Genomic DNA, 18124 nt, shown 5'->3' with positions numbered 1-18124 from the left:
TAGTGAACAGTTATAGGGTATATTACGAACAAAGTGCAATTTGGTTTTGTAGGAAACTATAACACACAAAACGACACTTGAATAAAGTATGTTGAGGTACCTCTAAACAAACTCCAGGGTTTCATGGCGCCTCCTTCAGATACCTGATGTTGAACATGAAATATATGCACCAAGGAGTGAGCAAACAGCGACTTCAGATTTGTCTCTAACACCAGCGACATGTCGACAAGGAGTGCAACCTGTAGAAGGTCGTCTAGAAGTGTGCCAAGATGAAAAAGCAAGATGTAATGATATCAGAATAAGATCCCACCAACGAGGCACCATTGTGGTGAGACAATCTACGATGTAGAGACAGTAATCGGGAGTCAACCGACGTACGGCCGCGATTTACTTTGCGGCGACTGAAATAAAACATGGCAAAAAAAAATATTTTTTGTTGTAAATTAAAAAACGCGTTTTTTTTGTTGTTTTTTTTGTTTTTTTTTTATTTTATTATTTGAGCGCAGCCGGTAGCAGAGCAGTTGGGCGGCGTCACGAAAATCTGACAGACTCGCTAGCTTTTCTCAACTTCGTACGGCGCCAGTCGGCACCACAGGTGAATGGTAGGCACTCTTAGTCTACCAGGGAAGAAAAAAGTACGAGCTCAGAGCCCAGCGTCGATCGCGACTTTCGTAAAGAGAAGCTCCGGTAACACTTCGGCGACTCGCGAGCGTTAAGCAACGCCTCTTCGAACGAGCCCACGAATCCAACACGTCGAACGGTTTGCGCCGGTAAGCACGCTGGGAACCAGGGGGCTGGAGGTTGAATATCCGAAAGAGACGAGGCGCTGGTTTCTACGTCTATTTCGCACATGAGATAACAAGCCGAGTGATAGCTAGCCGAGTGTAAACACTGACTGAAGTTACATCAGAGTACACGGAGTCGAAATGACGTCTGCAACAGAGCACAGCCAGACGCTTTCAGCAGGGGACGCATGCGTTGAAATAAGCTGCGATTTCATAACATCATGTATCCCTTCTGTCCTTCAGTGTTCACTTTGATCTGTGTATACCAAAGCACTCAATGCTGCAAGTAATAAAGTCGTCTATACGTACCTTTCGAAGCGATTGAAAGTGCGTTGGTTTCACTTGGAATCCACAAGCAAAGTGCGCGACGAACTTGACGAGCCGTTATCTGTCGGTCCCGCCATCGCCGCTGCCTCGCTGTCTTGCCGGGTTGGCGCGGTCGCGGTGGCTGCGCAATCATAGAGTAATCTACACAAGGTAAAGAGCGGACACTCCCATAGGCCCCAGCGGCCCATTTAGCTGGCAGGGAGCGCACCCAGCGGCCGTCGTAGTCCCCAACTGAATGAATAGAGTCACAATAAAAATACTTACCGGATGGATAGATATATAGTTTGGCGTAGTGTATTGGGCGGTAGCCTGCGCCATCTGGTTTGCCGCGAGTTATGTTTTTCCTACTATTCCCGCATGGTAAATTTTAGCTGTAATTACTTCACACGTATGTACGATTCCTAATGCGGACAACTAATGGACAACACTATATACAGTTAACACTGACTTTACAAGCCAGGAAACCCATGTAGGTTTGTGCTGTCCAGAAGAACACCACCAGGGAGTAATCAACACAGTTTATTTTCGCAACAAAAATATGGTGGGCAGTTTGTGCCTCGTATATAATTACCAAAACTACAAAACATAAGCACCGTGCATCAAGGATTCACAAACAATACATCCTACAAAAAAATGACAAGCATATTATGGCATGCATGAAAATCTTATCAAACAACTGGAATTACAATGTTACAACTGCAATTGGATTGCAAGCCTGTTTTGTGTTCTCAAGCATGTTCCATGGAAGGTGCACCACACACATAACATATGCAGCATCAGCAACACATACTAAAAAAAAAACTGGCCATGCAGTATCAAAGCTCGTTGATCCAATGCAATTTGTATGCAAATAAAACGCTCAGCAGAAGAAATCTGAAATGCACGATGACCACAATGAGAAAAACAGACAAGTAAATGCCTAAACAAGATTGCCACTAGTATAGACCTTCTTAGTCTGTGACGTAGTCATTAAATAACCCTAACACAGCCTGAACTACAGAATTAAAAATACCTTGCTCCTGCTGATTTAAGTAACAATAATGACCAAAATAACAAGAACTGAAAGCCAACCGACGGTCTAATACAGGTTTTACGTTAATGTCACGTTTAACATGTCACATTTAAGATGTAAGGTTTACCATGACCACTACCATAACAAGCGCACATGAAATGGCTGACAAAAGACTGCTAAATCAGACTGGTGCCCGGTGTACCTGCGACCCACTCATCACAAATGATTCCACCAAGGCTTGGCATGCAATCTGCACTGCCTAATTAGGTACATCTTACAAAGTGTCTACCCAATGACTTTTCCAAAGTCCATGATTTTTCCAGGTTTCCCTTGACTATTTTGATAAAATTTCCTGGCTGTTCCTTCCTTCGAAGGATGACATTTCGGGCAATGTTATTCAGCAGAACCGTGACGACATCTGATCGCCGGGCTTCGCTCCGCACCACCGTGCCACTTTTACTCGTCACTTTCCCTGATTTAGCCAACCTTTTGACAGTTTCCCTGATAATTCCCTGACTTTTCCAGGTGATCCAAAATTCCCTGAGCATTTCAGGCTTGCCAGGTTGGTGGACACCCCTGATCGCAATCTCCTTCACGCTCCACATATGTGTAAAGCAGAAACAGTGTCCAAAAGAAAAGAAAGTTGCATCCGAGATGAGTGACCTAAGAGAGTATTAACAAAGATCAATATGGGAACTTACACATTCCACATGACCACAATAGGAAAAAAACAGACATGACCATCTAAAAAAGCAGTCATTACAATAGACCAGTAGAGTGCAACCTACTGACTGCAAATAATCCCAACAAATGGCTAGTGTGCAGTCTGCACGGCCCAATAAAATTCCAATAAAATTAATTTTACTGTTGCAGATATCTTATGAGATGCAATATAAAGGCTGAAACATCATCTTCTACCCACTGAACTTTTCAAGCTGTACACCAGAGACGCGAGAATGGAAGCGAACTTTATCCAAGTTTCTATTTACAAAACGGACATGCCAGCACAATCGAATTCGGCAAAACATTTTTAAAAACCGTGCATGACACTCTGGAGTGCAAAAATTAAAATCACCAACACGCGAGAGAGTTATGTACAATGTTTCACAAACACTTCGGAGGTGCGCTACACTTTCGATAACAGAAAGAAAGATTGACTCGAGCTGCTGAACAAGTGTGAAAGCTGCGCTTGATGGCACAGTCAAGTTGCCGAAGAGCTTGCCTGGGACGTGGTACGCTTTCAGCATCATAAAAAACTGATGTGGCTCATCAAGGTTACTGTGCTCATCTCTAAGCAAGTCAGGACAACAACAACCTTCTGCAGCCTTCTCAGTAAACATTTTAACAATGAAGCCAGCAACATAATAAGTAGCAGAGTTGTCAATAACATGGGACTCCTCATGGGCTGCCAACTCAGTGATGTTTTCCAAAGATGGAAAGTCGTCCTGTGGGACATGCTGCACAACATCCACGAGTGACTCGCTACTAAGTGAAAATGGGGACAACTCCTGGAGGAGGTCCGTCTCATCCTCCTCGACATTTCCCTTCTGTGACAGTGTGAGGGGCTTCTGAATCCCAATGTGTTTCAGGCCAGATATGAACTGAGGCAGATTGGGATTCGAGTTGCGTCCCTGCTTTTGTCTTATGTGTCCAAACATCTGTTCAAGTGGGTCTTGTTGAAGTCGACGCGTGAGGAGAAACTCAAAGTCGTAATTCTGGGAAACATCTTCCCACAGCAGCAAGACGGCTTTGATCGTAATTTGCCACCCGATGATAGTGTGTGGCTGACGTTTGCCTTCGAACTTCCAAGACGCAATCCGTGGAAGCTGTTTTCCGAGAAATTCAACTAAATCCGGCTGCCCTTTTCGAATAGCATGGCGCAACTTTTGCTCCGTTTTCTTTGGACTGGAGCTATTCAAGCAATCAAACAGCTTGTCCATGCGGTCACAAAAATAAGCAGTTGACATGGCTGCTTCAGGCAGCTGTTTCGCATAGACAAGAGCTAAAAGCGCGACGCACACTCAAGCACTCAATACCTGGGTCGCCCGCTTAACCTTCATATTACTGAAAGGTTTCTGGTAGATATGTCTTTCAGTCAACTTTGGCGCCAACCGCAGTCGCATCTCATGTGTGGAGTGGTACAGTTTCACAATATCTGCCCAGTCTACAATCTCATTTTCGATATGAAGCCTGTGGGCCTGCAGGTTGTTCCGAGTTGTTTTCACTAAATGGGGAACGTCGTAAATGAAGTAAACGCGTTCACGTTTTACGAAAAAAAAAGGGCTGCGCCACAGTGACACCAAGCTGGTTTGCTAAGCTTACATTGGAAGCCCCTTGGTCACAAATTACAGCTTTAACTGTAATTCCAATGTCTTGCAACTGCTCAGTGAGCGAGATCAACAAGTTCCGGATTACGGTAGATGGCGTGGACGTGTGCCCAATTGTATAAGCGACTGGTTGAACCCATCTCTGGGAAACTCCGGAAAGAAGGATAACCAGGGCTCTGTCGGCAATCGTTGAGGTTCGTTCGTAGCCATCATCCGTAAATCCATGAACAACATCTTGTGACACGTCATATGACAAGTTTTTTTTTAACACTATCTCATCGAAGATGAGAGTGCAGACGCGATCGCGCTTACTCCATGATTGTGTTTTTGTAAAAATGGATGACATAATGCCTGGTATAATTCCAGGTGTCATTTTGACATCCGACAGCCATCTTCTTAGTGTGCGCTGAGTAGGAAGAGTGAGATAACGAGACAAAAAACGGTATGCCCGCGGCCCACGGAAGTTGAGATGAAGAGAAAACTTTTTCAACCATAACGGGAATCGTTTTCCCTTGCCCTTGGATTTCAATTTAACATGGCTTGACAGTAGGTGAAATACCTCGTCTGTCACGTGAGGGCGAATGATGTTGAGAGCTTCCGCAGCCGATCGAGGCATATTCTTCTCTTGCTTGCGCAGCCTTGCGATGGTCTTCCGGTACTTTGAAACCTTGGCCTGGAGACGCCTTATGATGTCCTTAGGTCTCGGCGCAGAACTGCGCAGAGGAGGCGTAGAAGTACCTGAAACGGGTAAAAAATAAAAATAACGAAATCAGAGCAGGTAAGCAGTTCTCCTTATAACCAGCATAGCCAACATTACCTTACAGTGACATAATCTGCAAGTAGATAATATGCCCCTAAACTACAGACAATTAGAAATCGTGGGAAACTGGGCTTTTGAAGCTATGTTTGCTAAATTTACATATTTCCACTGTATGCCTTGACAATACAGTACGTAAGGTATATTACAGGTTTTGCATGAAAAGCCCATCACCGGAAAAGTAGACAAACTAATACCCACCTTAACATGCATGAATTTTAGTTATATGAGTAGTAGCATATGGGCACAGGTGAACAAAAGAAATGGGACACTTACAAGCTCCAACTGGTTCAGAGGAGGACCATGTGGACGGTGTCCCCGGTCGGAAATCCAAGGGCGAGCTGCATGATGGGGCTGTAGCCTCCGTGGAGTCCGCGCCGCACGGTGAGGCTGTCGCTTCCATGGAGTCTGGAAAAATGTGTCTATTAGACCCAGGCTGTTGTTTCCAACACAAGTCCTTCCTCACCATGGGCAGCGGTTGAAGGTTCTTCGGGCCGGAAGCTGGAGGCTGTAGCCTCCATGGGGTCTGCGCCGCACGGTGGGGTTGTCGGTCCCATGGAGTCTGGAAATATTTGCCTATTAGACGCAGGCTGTTGTTTCCAACACAAGTCCTTCCTCACCATGGGCAGCGGTTGAGGGTTCTTCGGGCCGGAAGCTGCAGGCTGCACCGCATGATGGGGCTGGAGCCTCCATGGGGTATACGCTGCACGCTGGGGGTGTCACTTCCATGGAGTCTGGAAAAATTTGTCTATTAGACCCAGGCTGTTGTTTCCAACACAAGTCCTTCCTCACCATGGGCACCGGTTGAAGGTTCTTCGGGCCGGAAGCTGGAGGCTGTAGCCTCCATGGGGTCTGCGCCGCACGGTGGGGTTGTCGGTCCCATGGAGTCTGGAAATATTTGCCTGTTAGACGCAGGCTGTTGTTTCCAACACAAGTCCGTCCTCACCATGGGCAGCGGTTGAGGGTTCTTCGGGCCGGAAGCTGGAGGCTGCACCGCATGATGGGGCTGAAGCCTCCATGGGGTCTACGCTGCACGCTGGGGGTGTCACTTCCATGGAGTCTGGAAAAATTTGTCTATTAGACCCAGGCTGTTGTTTCCAACACAAGTCCTTCCTCACCATGGGCTGCGGTTGAAGGTTCTTCGGGCCGGAAGCTGGAGGCTGTAGCCTCCATGGGGTCTGCGCCGCACGGTGGGGTTGTCGGTCCCATGGAGTCTGGAAATATTTGCCTATTAGACGCAGGCTGTTGTTTCCAACACAAGTCCTTCCTCACCATGGGCAGCGGTTGAGGGTTCTTCGGGCCGGAAGCTGCAGGCTGCACCGCATGATGGGGCTGAAGCCTCCATGGGGTCTACGCTGCACGCTGGGGGTGTCACTTCCATGGAGTCTGGAAAAATTTGTCTATTAGACCCAGGCTGTTGTTTCCAACACAAGTCCTTCCTCACCATGGGCAGCGGTTGAAGGTTCTTCGGGCCGGAAGCTGGAGGCTGTAGCCTCCATGGGGTCTGCGCCGCACGGTGGGGTTGTCGGTCCCATGGAGTCTGGAAATATTTGCCTATTAGACGCAGGCTGTTGTTTCCAACACAAGTCCTTCCTCACCATGGGCAGCGGTTGAGGGTTCTTCGGGCCGGAAGCTGCAGGCTGCACCGCATGATGGGGCTGAAGCCTCCATGGGGTCTACGCTGCACGCTGGGGGTGTCACTTCCATGGAGTCTGGAAAAATTTGTCTATTAGACCCAGACTGTTGTTTCCAACACAAGTCCTTCCTCACCATGGGCAGCGGTTGAGGGTTCTTTGGGCCGGAAGCTGGAGGCTGCACCGCATGATGGGGCTGAAGCCTCTATGGGGTCTACGCCGCACGGTGGGGGTGTCGCTTCCATGGAGTCTGGAAAAATTTGTCTATTAGACCCAGGCTGTTGTTTCCAACACAAGCCCTTCCTCACCATGGGCAGCGGTTGAGGGTTCTTCGGGCCGGAAGCTGGAGGCTATAGCCTCCATGGGGTCTGCGCCGCACGGTGGGGTTGTCGCTTCCATAAAGTCTGGAAGAGTTTCGTCTATTAGAAGTTAGGTTGTGAAGCCGTAGAAGCAATATTGTGTTTAAATAAAGTTTTACACAAGTAATATACTTTTCGTATATGGATAGTTAAATAAATCTTTACCTTTAGCTCTCTCAGCATCTGAATATGTCGATGGGCGAACTGAAGGCACAGCGGTTTTCATTAGCTTTGTTCGCCCAGGGTCCATGAAGTCACGCGCTGTGAAGTGACTGCTGCAGACGAAATGCTTCGCATGCAGCTCACTGGACGATTTTCGCAGAAGGTCGTCTCTTTTGGCATACCTCAGCCATGCCTTTGACCTGGAAGATGTAGTGAACTTCATTATTCTTTATTTTTGTTAAAAATAAAATATTTGACCATAAAAGCCCGTTCACACTCTTGCAACCGAGTACGACCGAGAGAAACTTCTTAGGACCAGGCGCGCTGCTGCGGAGCTGGTCCTAAGAAGTCGTAAGAGGATTAAAAACCGGTCTTGTCTCTCTCGGTCGTACTCGGTTGCAAGAGTGTGAACGGCGCTTAATGGTTTAGATATTGTGGTTTCACATGGAGGTGATGAGCAATCTAATAGTGCTTCAGAAGGTTGTAGTTATTTATTGACTGCACACATACACAATTTTGCTGACTGGTTAAAAGGTGCGCAATGCTATAAAAAGAAGTGCAACTTTTTGGGAGTTTGGTAGTTTTGATACCAGTGCTGACAATGGGCATCAGCTAGTTTTAGTGCCTTGCTCATTTATAGAAACATTAAAAAACTTAATCTCAATAAAAAACAAATAAAAAAAAACGAGTTGTGCTTTCCTTGCATGTCATGTTAATTCAGCACGTAGCAACGAATTTGTAATGCAGTTTGCCTTGCAGAGCTGGGAAGCTAGTCCACCACAATCCGGTTATCATGGAACGGAATGTTTTAAAACTAAATTTAGTACTAACAGAAGTAAAGTTTTGATTAAGTAAGTTTTGATTAAACATTCAGCTTTCTCCCCGGTTTTCATTAGAACTATGCGTCCAGTACGTTGTTAAAACAAAGGACAACCTGTCGTCTCGTGGAACTCGGAAGAACTTTGTTCCTGGCTTCTTGCGCGTTCTCCCATTGTTTCCGCACCAGGCTACGCAACAGTAGCTGCCGTAGCCAAACATCCTGGCGGTATCAGCTGGGAAACGAAAATAGCACAAGTCAATTTGAGATTACGCGAATTTGGTGCCTTCATTTCATAGCAATTCGGGAACCAAAATTGTTAAAGCGACAACAAAGAGTGGTGATAAAGAAAAGCCTTCACGGTATTGTCACCTTCCATTTCTTTGTACTTTCCTCGTGAGCGCGCTTTGCTTAGGATGGCCTCGCCCTAAGCAAAGCGCGCATGAAGGCTACCTGTACCCCCTGCGGTACCTACCCTGCTTCATACATGGCGCCAGGTACAACGCTGTCATAGCTGCTGGCGCAAAAGCCACGCGCTCGCGTTACCAGCATTGACAGCGATGCACATGAGGTATGAAATTGAGTATGCCTTGAGTGCCTTAACTGGCGCTCTCGCTGCACGAGCGCACTCGTGCACGTGCAACTGCCGAGGCTTCATCCAGAGCAATTAGCTCGCGCTTTAGCCCGTGCATCCAACTATAGCCAAAAGCAAGCAAAATACGGTGTCTGTAAAACGACTCACCTTTCTAACAACGAAAGAATGTCGAGAAGCCCGCACGAGCCACTCAAGTGCAGCCCAACCGACCTTTCGAGCGACGTGACCGGAAAGCTACCGTCCGCCGAGCCGACAGCCCCAAAGCCATCCACTGAGCCGCAGCCAAAGCCGCAGCTGTCCAAATTGTTTTTAAAAGTATTTGGAACTGCTATTAATTTTGAAATGTTAGGTTATAGAGTGGAGTTATTTATCAAGGGTGAAAATATGATAAATGTCTAAATTAGGTGTGTGACTGCAGTGCCACTGAACGGTTGTCGTAGTCCCTAGCTCGTGGGCCGCGAATCGGCTCGAGTGTCCCCTCTTTTCGTTTACTGTGTTACTCTATGGCGCAATGGCGTAATCTCGGCGGCTCGCTAGGCTTGGCTGGATCGGCGGATTGGGCCACTTGGCGGCTCGCTCAGCCGCTTGTCTGGCTCGATGGGCTACTCGCGGCTCGCTCGGCTCGCCTCCCTTCGGAATTCGAACTGCCTCCGAAGCTCGAGCGCTCGAGCTTTCGCGCGCGCGGGTTGACGATGGAAACTTTTTTCATAAAACGAGTCTGTAACGTATCGTTTGATGGCGCAAATGCACGTATTTTTCCCGTCGTTTTTTACAGTGTGTGAATCTTGCGAAACAGGCGACGTAGAGTGGTGGGTGAAATGTGCTCGTGTGTGGTTGTGGATTTTGTGTACGACGTAGGATTACCCAGAAAGGTGGGTCAATATCGATAAATGTGCGGGTAAGAAGCACGTGACCTGTCGACCCCATTAATCCTCATTATTTCATCGTGCGAACTGACATTGTCACGTATCGCGTTCGATTTGGGTTCCAACATCGGTAACCTAACTTTTGTTGCAATAAAACTGCAATAAACATTTGTTTGAAAACGATCACTCCAATGAGCACGTCGTTATTGGGCTTTCTCATTGAAAGGTAGGTCGCGGGTGTCCCAGCTAGTTATTCTGAATGGTTTGGTGGTTGTCTAGCATATCAAGCGCTCGAGGCTGTGTGTACTTTGTGCCGTACGTACACTTGCGCTTTCGATCAATGTGAATGTGTTTGCAACGCGGAACGTGTGTGTTCTGTGTGTATCCACCTCCAATATCGGTCTCTCTCGTATTGCCGTATGGTAACTCCTGCTGTTCTACGATATCATTCACGCAATGTCGTATATGTGGGCGTACCGATATTCACATGTTGCTTCACGGGCGATCAATACTGTGTTACGTATCCTCTTAGCCCGCGGTATATGCCGACGTAATTCATGTTGGTAACTTGGAATTCGTTCTGAGATTTATCAACGCGATATTGTATTCTCCTTTGGGCCCGTGATCGACGACTGATATTTATATATCGTGTGGCCGCACAGTATGTCCATGTCGGTCACCAATATGCACGCGGTGGCGTATTCTATTCCAATAACGGTAAGTTCTGTCGGGATATTGTGCTTCGATATCGTGTTGTATACCAATAACCGCAAGTTATATCGGGATATTGTGCTCCAATATCATGTTGAATACCAATAACCACATACTATATCGGGATATTGTGCTCCGATATAAATTCCCATCGTGCGTATTGGGTTAATCGGATAACAATAAGTTTTTATTGGTTTCCATCAACTTCATTGGAATACAATATTTCCAATAAGCCGAGTTCATATTGGCCTTTTTCAATAGGGGGTACTTCAGTTAGATAAACCCCAGCAAAGGCAGCTCTCATGGGGTCACACCAAGAATAACTGCATTCCTGCTCGAGTCCCGAGTCTTGTCACCAAACTTCACTGAACATAATGGTACATTCCGTTTCCTTAACTTTTTCCTTTGAAATGTTTTTTTTTTGTTGCTTTTTTCTATTGAAAAAAGGGTAGTACAACGTTTAAACACCCAATGTTTTTTTTTTTCTTTTTGTAAAATGTGTAGTACATCGTTTAAACACCCAAGCATTCATAAATGGTCTGTGTACCAGACAATAGGGTGTCTTATACTCTGTTTCATACTTAGCGTGCAACGCTGTCAAATGTACTAAAGTGGTGCGCATGAAAAAATAGAAAAAGTGTTACTCCGCGGGTTTCGTGGACGAGTGGTAGAAGGCGCTGCTCTGGTGATATTGACGTCTCGGTGGCCGTGGTTCGAACCCATTTTACGCGCAAAGTTTTTTTTTTTTTTTTTTTTTTTTTTTAGACATACTTTTCGTGCAAGATTGTGCGCATTGGCGAAGTGCATATTTCAGTTCCTCCTTCTTGATTTTTATTTATAAGTCGCCGAGAGGCCAGATTTCTACCATCTGGTCTGCCGCTTTGCTAGTGTTATTTGCCTCCAGCACCGACTTATATTTTTGTTTCGTGCAGCGTGGAATGAGGATTCGCCCTGATAGCGGCCTTGTCCCAAAATTTATAATAAAACGTTAATCGACAATAGTTGTGGCCTGTACAGTTTATTTTGAAATAGCTGTCAAGGGTAGGAATCTCCCTCTCGGAGCACTTGCGATGCACCTTCAGGCGAATGGCGTTCTGTGTGAACTCGTCATGCTTGACGGTCCCCGTGCTCGAAACTTTCACGTTGCGAGGTCTTTGCTTTGGGGACGCCACCTTGCCAGATGGGCACTGCGCCTTGCACTTCGCGACAGTACAGGGCACACTCCAGTGTCGTTACTGGCCGTCTCCAGGACTTCACGACCGAATTCTCCGGGGAATGTGTTCTTATACTCCCGTACACATTGGCGATCATCTGCTTGCACTCTTTCAAGATTTTCGCACAACGAATCTTCGAAAACATCCGAGCAGGAGAGGTACTTGAGCTTGCTGCGTAAGACGCCATCTTCTCAAAACCAGCCAGTGCCACACAACCCGAAAACCCACAGCGGCTGCCACACGGATGAACACGAAAACAATTTGAGGTGGTTTACATTATCTTTTCCTTTTTCTTGAAAAACATTTGTGCTCCGTTGAAATCATAACGCCAATATCAGTTACTAGCCCCGAGGAGGCACATTTTCCGACTTTTTAAAATTTTTTTGCAGGGGACGCACTACCTTATGGGGCGAACGGAGGCACGGTCAGCAATGCGAACCGGTGCGCTGGCTTTGACTGCGTTGCACTCTATGTATGAAACAGAGTATAGGATCGCTTCAGACGGGGCAACCTTTCCAGGAATTTTGGGGCTGCTGGCGGGTTGTTCCCTAGTTTTCCCTAGATCGATACGAATTGCTGAGATTGGGTCTGGCTCGAAGCGGACGAGCAGCTCTGACTACCTCGGAGATGTTTGAAGCGGCAGCAGCCAATCAGGAATGCAATATTCTCACGTGACACCCCTGTGGTCGTGATGATGAGAACTGAGGACTTAGTTCTGGTTTGAAATGGATCATTTTTGAAAATAAACTGTTTGAAAAAGATGAGTTAGTATTCTCGGCGCAATTTAAAGATATAAAAACATGTTTTTAGGATATAACTGTGCGTCTAAATACTGTAAGAAAAATAAAATTTCATGATGATGATGGCAAGTCGTAGCAATTCGGTTGCTGCATGTGAACGCGGGCGGCCCGTGTTGCTGGTGTTGCGACATGAAGTTGCTGGGCGAAATTGTTCCGTCTGAAGCGGGCTTTAGGGAACTGAATTCAAGCGCCGTGGAGCTCTGGGTGCAAGCCCACCTGGAAACTTTTATTTTTTTTATTTTTTGCCTTTTTTAGTATTTAAATAGATATTTATATTAACATATATACTTTTTTTTTAAGTTTTAACATATAGATGCATAATTTACACACTAATTCATTTTCAGAAGCGCTTTTATTCACACTCTGTGGCTTTCTAGTGCTTGCAATAGCTTCTCGGTGAGCTAATGCCAGCTCTGCAAAGGGAGAGGGATCTTCCCACGCTTTGCAGGCTGTAAAGCTGTGGCTTTAACAGCTCTAGTGTGTCACACCTCGCTCACTGGCTCCGTCGCGAAGCATAGGTGCTGCATGAGTCGCGCCACACCGTAAGCCCATATACGGTCGGGTGACAAACCTGGGACCATTTGTCACGGCACTCAGCTATGGTATGGTGGCATGGTCGGGGCATGAAGCAGGGGTACATCTTGGAAATGCTGACCTTCATGACATTTTAAACAAATTTTTCATTACTTTTGTGTCGAGTTGTCAGCATTTTAAAGGTGAGAAAGCAAGCAGTAGCGACAGCAAGAAAAGAAATATTTTGAGACCGCTTTCACCAAGAATCAATTACGAGCACTAGAAAGGCATGGAGTGTAATTAAAACGCTTCTAAAGGTGAATTAGCGTATAAATTAAGTGCTTGTGCCTCAAAAATACAAAAAAAAAACAATGTAAATATAGTTATAAGGATAAAAATATACACCAGGAGGACTTAAACCAAAACTACAGTCTGTAAGTTTGAAATTTGAGACCTTGAACCACTTGGCAACCACCCAATTTTTTTTCCAGGTCGTTCATCGAGGTATATGAATTTTGTTTGCAGCTGTCGGCTGCAAGAGAGATTGACTTATTTTCATTTACTTTACTATTCCCACCAAATATGACAAGTGATAAAGAATAGAACCTCATTTGGTTGGCCGAGGTACTGTGCTTGCATCAAGGCAAAATAGCCTGTCTTGCTGTGTTCATATTTTGTTTCATCACCTGTTTAGGATTCTGTTGTTGCTCATCAAAAGAAGAAAAAAAACACTGACTAATTCTGACTTATTCTGGTGTGCAGGTACCCTTCGCAGTAAACTCTGCTAAATGGGGCAAAATATAGATACTTTTTTTAGCAAATATGCATCGTTTTAGCAAAATGAGCTACACTATTTGACAAACGTGAAACAGAACGAGCCTCTCCACTTGGGTCTTTTATCATCTCTCGCAGACACTGTTTCCTGCTTTTTGTGGTTTGTATCAGACTTTTGTATTCTGTCCGGCCAAAGCATCTGTGTTACACTAAGACTGGGTTCTTTAGGATATCTACAGGTATTCTTCGCAGCATATGGCTTCCAATCAGGAACACGAGTTTGTTCTCGGCCACCGAGAGCAAGTATTTTCAAGGTGTGCTATTGCCCGCCTATATGAGTTTTGTAGTTCATTCCTCCTGAATGCCATAACCTATATGTAGTGGCCTTGCATTAGTATTTTGTTGTCTCTCTTCTGCAAAAACACCCAAGTTTGACTAAGACCGGGTTCTTTCTTACACATGCAGGTCTTGGTGGCAAGCACCAGCCAATCAAGGCCAGAAGTTTTGATCTTTGCCGCGCATGGCAAGTGTTTTCAAGGTGTGTGATTAATGCCTATCTGAGTTGTTTGTTTCATTTCTCACAGACACTCTATTTCCTGTCTGTATAGTGGCCTTGTTTCACGCTTTTGTGTCTCTGTCCGGCCAAAGCATCTGTGTTAGACTAATCTTTAGGATATGTGCAGCAATTCTTGGCAGCAAGTGGCTGCCAATCAGGAACACGAGTTTGTTCTCGGCCACCAAAAACAAGTATTTTCAAGACGAGCTATTGCCCGCCTATATGAGTTTCAGCTTTCATCAAGGAACGCAAACTCAAAGCCCGGGGTTGCCATTGCAAAAATGTTGACTCGGAAGTGCATAGGGAGGAAGCTTTATAAAAGTATCCACCTGCTTCTACAAGACAAACCAAAACTAAGAATGTGGGTTCCATTTGAAAAAAAAAATTGTCAGCCCGATTTAACTTGGGGGCGGCACGGTACGAGTATGCTATGCTTGGTTCAGGCGTTGGTAGGGGTAGTAGATGACTCGGTGTTTTCCAAAAAAAATATTTTTTTTTCTAAAAGTGTGGTTGTCCAATATTCAGGGATGGGCATTGAGTCGGGATGTTAAGGTAAAAATTTCATCCACATGCCGGGATTCATGTGCCTTGTCCCCCTAGCGAGGGGGACAAGGCCTTTTCGCAAAAGGGGTGCGTCAGTATTATCGTCTCATTTTACGTCATGCGTCTCAATTTAAAATGGACTATAAATGACATGCCTGAGATTCGTTTGGGTATACTTCCTCTCAGCAAGTATATGGTTCTGTCTCAAAAAGGTCTAATCTGATGTTGACCGCTCCTCAGATCTCCACCGACGATTCATCAGGACGAGGCCCAACCGGGACACTAGGGGGAATGGCTTAAGCAAGGGAGGCTACATATACGACAGCTTCTTGCGGAGAAGAAACGAAAATAGATAGATGGTGTGTGTTTCATTTGCAATACCTTTTGGTGTGCACATTATGTTATGTTTCAAGATTCCTGCAGAGTTCGGTTTCAACTATTGTAAAATACCGAGCATGCGCCCAGGTCGCAGAAGCGCCTACCCTCTGATTCGGAACTATCCGCAAATAAGCAAAGGGCATACCAGACACCCATTCACCTGTTTTGAGCCATGCTCAAAATATTGCAAGAGCACATCAAGCGCCAGGTGCTGTGGCGTCTTTGCCACAATAGCGCCAGTCGTAGAGCTGACAGATCCGTGACTGGCGCAAGCCATGGCATGGCCTTTGGGAACCAGGGAATCGAGATTAAAGAAGTAGCGCAGAAATTGGAGGCGAGTGGTGAAGGTGAGCAGAGTTAACAGAAAACAAGGACGAAGGGAGTTCCGTCGCATGAGGCATCTGTGTCCCGTGCATGTAATTTTGAGTGTGCTGTAGGTGGCTACCCCAAAAAATTGTTACTTGGGTGTAACTAATCACAAACCTCTCTTGCAGTTTCCATGGCCCACAAGCCAGCCGGTGCCAGTTCGTTCTCGTTCAAAGGTGAGGATTCTAGATTTTCTAGATTGCTCTGAAGCAGCAATACTGAAGCTAGACAAGCGGTATGGCATATTTAATTAACAGAACGACTGGGGACGCTTTCACTGAAGCTTGTTTTGCGGCAATACATGTGTGTATTGCAGCAAAACAAGCTTCAGTGAAAGCGTCCCTACTCGTTCTGAGCTCGGTCAATTAAAGGTGCCGTATCGGTTGTCTGTCTGGCTTCAGTGTTGCTGTAGGCGACAAAACGTGTGCCCAGTTTTGTCACAAGAGGCATATTATGTCACGCACATGTAATTTTAGATTTATCCGGCTTAGTGTGCTGTAGGTGGCTGGTCAAAGAAATTCATACTTGGACGCAGCTGATCGCAAATCTTTCTGGCAGTTTCCACAGCCTAAGAGCCAGCAGGTCCCAGTGTGCTTTTCTTCAAAGGTGAGAATTCCAGATTCCCGAAGCAGGAATACTGAAGCCATACGACCGGTACAGCATTTTTAATTGACGGAGCTCAGAATGACTGGGAGCTCCTGCATTGAAGCTTATTTTTCTTTAATACAAGCGGGCGACATTGACACGTGCCCAGTTACGTCGCAAGAGGATATCTATGTCCCGCGCATTAAATTTTGAATCTTTCAGACTTGGTGTACTTCACGTTGCTACTCAAAGTAACTGCTACTTGGACGCAACTAACCGCAAATCTCTCTTCCAGTTTCCACGGCCTACAAGCAAGCAAGCACCAGTTCGTTTTTCCTCAAAGGTGAGCCTTCCAGATACTTTAGTTAGGTGCGAAGCAGGAATAGTGAAGCCAGACCGAGCGGATACGTATACTTAAGTGACCGAGCTCAGAATGACCTGTGGCAGTGGCATTGAAGGTTATTTTTCCACAATCAAAGGCAGACATAATTTTGAATCTATCCGGCTTGGTGAAGGAATGCTACTTCTCGTAAACTAGTCACAAATTTTTATTTTGCAGTTTCTTAATGGCTACAGCTAGCAGGTGCTGTTTTCATTAAGGTGAGGATTTCACATTCTGTTTTCAAACATCAAGTTTTTGAATGAGAGCCCTAAACAATTAACTTTCTTTTGCACTAAATGAAAGATTCTCCAGTTCAAGAATATGTTAAATATATTTGGTATGGATAAGTCCAGTGTTTTGCTTCTTTATTCACAATTTGACAACAGCAACATTTTTTAAATTTATCACTCAGAAATACACACAAGAAGAGACTGCGTTGCAGAGAAATGTTGCGCTGAACGTGATATTCCAACTCGTATATGGTTTTATTGGTAGCCGGTATAATATATTGGATTCCAATATCCCTAATAAGCTGAGTATATTGGAATCGTAAACCCTTATGGGATCCCCATACGACACATGGGGAACCAATAAGGGTTTATACGGTATTGGATTCCAATATTTTCAGCGTATTATGGATATTGGAATTCCATAACAAACCCTTATTGTAATACAATACAATAATTGTAATGTTTTCCAATACACAGTCTATATTGTATTGTAATACAATAAAAATATATTGTTTACCAATATCCGTAATACGCTATTCATATTGGGGTTTTCCAATAGGGTAGTCTTTTCTCTTGTTCTAACGTAAAAAAGAAGCACCCTTGTATTTCTGCATAGATTCAAAACAGCATTAGAGAGTCAGTGCATTACTCGGAGCGAGATAATTGTTGGTACTTTAATAGTACCACTAATCCAAGCGGCAGCGGTAAACAAAGCGGTCAGGCGCATTCACACTTGCTGCGAGGCGCCAATATGAATGCTTCTTAAAGCGGACGCCTTAAAGAGGACACCGGTCAGCAAAGTATCAAATTAATTGCATTGTTGGACTACAGATAACTTTAAAGTGAAAACGTCGAATTTTGACTGCCCCTCTCCCTGTTTTTTTATCTACTACTTTTTTTTCCTTTATTACTTCCGTTGGCCACCTTAGAAATATTTAAGTGCCAAGTATGCTGCTTTATTCTGGTTAATATTTAAAATTATGCACTGGTATTTTTTGTTATTTCTATCTCATCCATCGCGCTAATCGCGCATCGTGGTAATACAGGTACGCTAGGATAGCTTTTTAATGAATGCTTGAAAAATGAAATCTACCGTTATATTTGAAATGTAGCACCATTAAATTTTAAATATAAGCATGAAGTAATCTGTGATGGTCTTTATTTTTTTTCAGATCAGGGGTTGTGATTTTCATTTCGCAAAAGCCATCAACACGAAGCGAGACGAGCTCGGCCTCAGGGGCCTCTGCAACAGCGACACACCGGTCAAAGAGTGGCTGCGGAGGGTGCGCCACCTGCCGTTCATCCCAGACAACTTCCCCCTGGAATTCGCTGTGGATTTGATCGCAACGCGACCACCGCTGGCACCGCTAG

General features: G+C 45.2%; 1 protein-coding gene and 1 long non-coding RNA gene across 2 annotated transcripts; both read right to left on the bottom strand.

The window, feature by feature from the left end:
- Positions 1 to 1615: 1615 nt before the first annotated feature.
- Positions 1616 to 5585, bottom strand: LOC121833053. Its single transcript, XR_006076528.1, has 2 exons — positions 5545 to 5585; positions 1616 to 5189 (listed from the first exon to the last, which is right to left on the bottom strand). It is a non-coding gene; the product is annotated as an uncharacterized LOC121833053 (long non-coding RNA).
- Positions 5586 to 5987: 402 nt separating this feature from the next.
- On the bottom strand, positions 5988 to 7248 carry LOC121838503 (predicted GPI-anchored protein 58). The gene is made up of 7 exons (XM_042294782.1): positions 7211 to 7248; positions 7039 to 7152; positions 6867 to 6980; positions 6541 to 6654; positions 6215 to 6328; positions 6125 to 6156; positions 5988 to 6002 (listed from the first exon to the last, which is right to left on the bottom strand). Exons 2-7 carry the CDS (start codon positions 7145 to 7147, stop codon positions 5988 to 5990), a joined length of 498 nt encoding a protein of 165 aa, XP_042150716.1. The 5' UTR covers positions 7148 to 7152; positions 7211 to 7248.
- Positions 7249 to 18124: the final 10876 nt, after the last annotated feature.

This window comes from Ixodes scapularis, unplaced genomic scaffold, assembly GCF_016920785.2.
Source record: "Ixodes scapularis isolate PalLabHiFi unplaced genomic scaffold, ASM1692078v2 PGA_scaffold6__148_contigs__length_123643588, whole genome shotgun sequence".
NCBI lineage: Eukaryota > Metazoa > Arthropoda > Arachnida > Ixodida > Ixodidae > Ixodes > Ixodes scapularis.
Note: the sequence above shows the minus strand (reverse complement) of the source record. Positions and strands in the feature narration are given on the sequence as shown.

What these genes read in the sequence shown, in the direction of transcription:
- LOC121838503 (XM_042294782.1), bottom strand. Translation starts at nt 7,147, where the DNA reads ATGGAAGCGACACCCCCACCGTGCGGCGTAGACCCCATAGAGGCTTCA. An exon ending in ACCCTCAACCGCTGCCCATG is followed by an intron (nt 6,981 to 7,038) that starts GTGAGGAAGGAC and finishes AAATTTTTCCAG; the next exon opens with ACTCCATGGAAGTGACACCC. An exon ending in ACCCTCAACCGCTGCCCATG is followed by an intron (nt 6,655 to 6,866) that starts GTGAGGAAGGAC and finishes AAATTTTTCCAG; the next exon opens with ACTCCATGGAAGTGACACCC.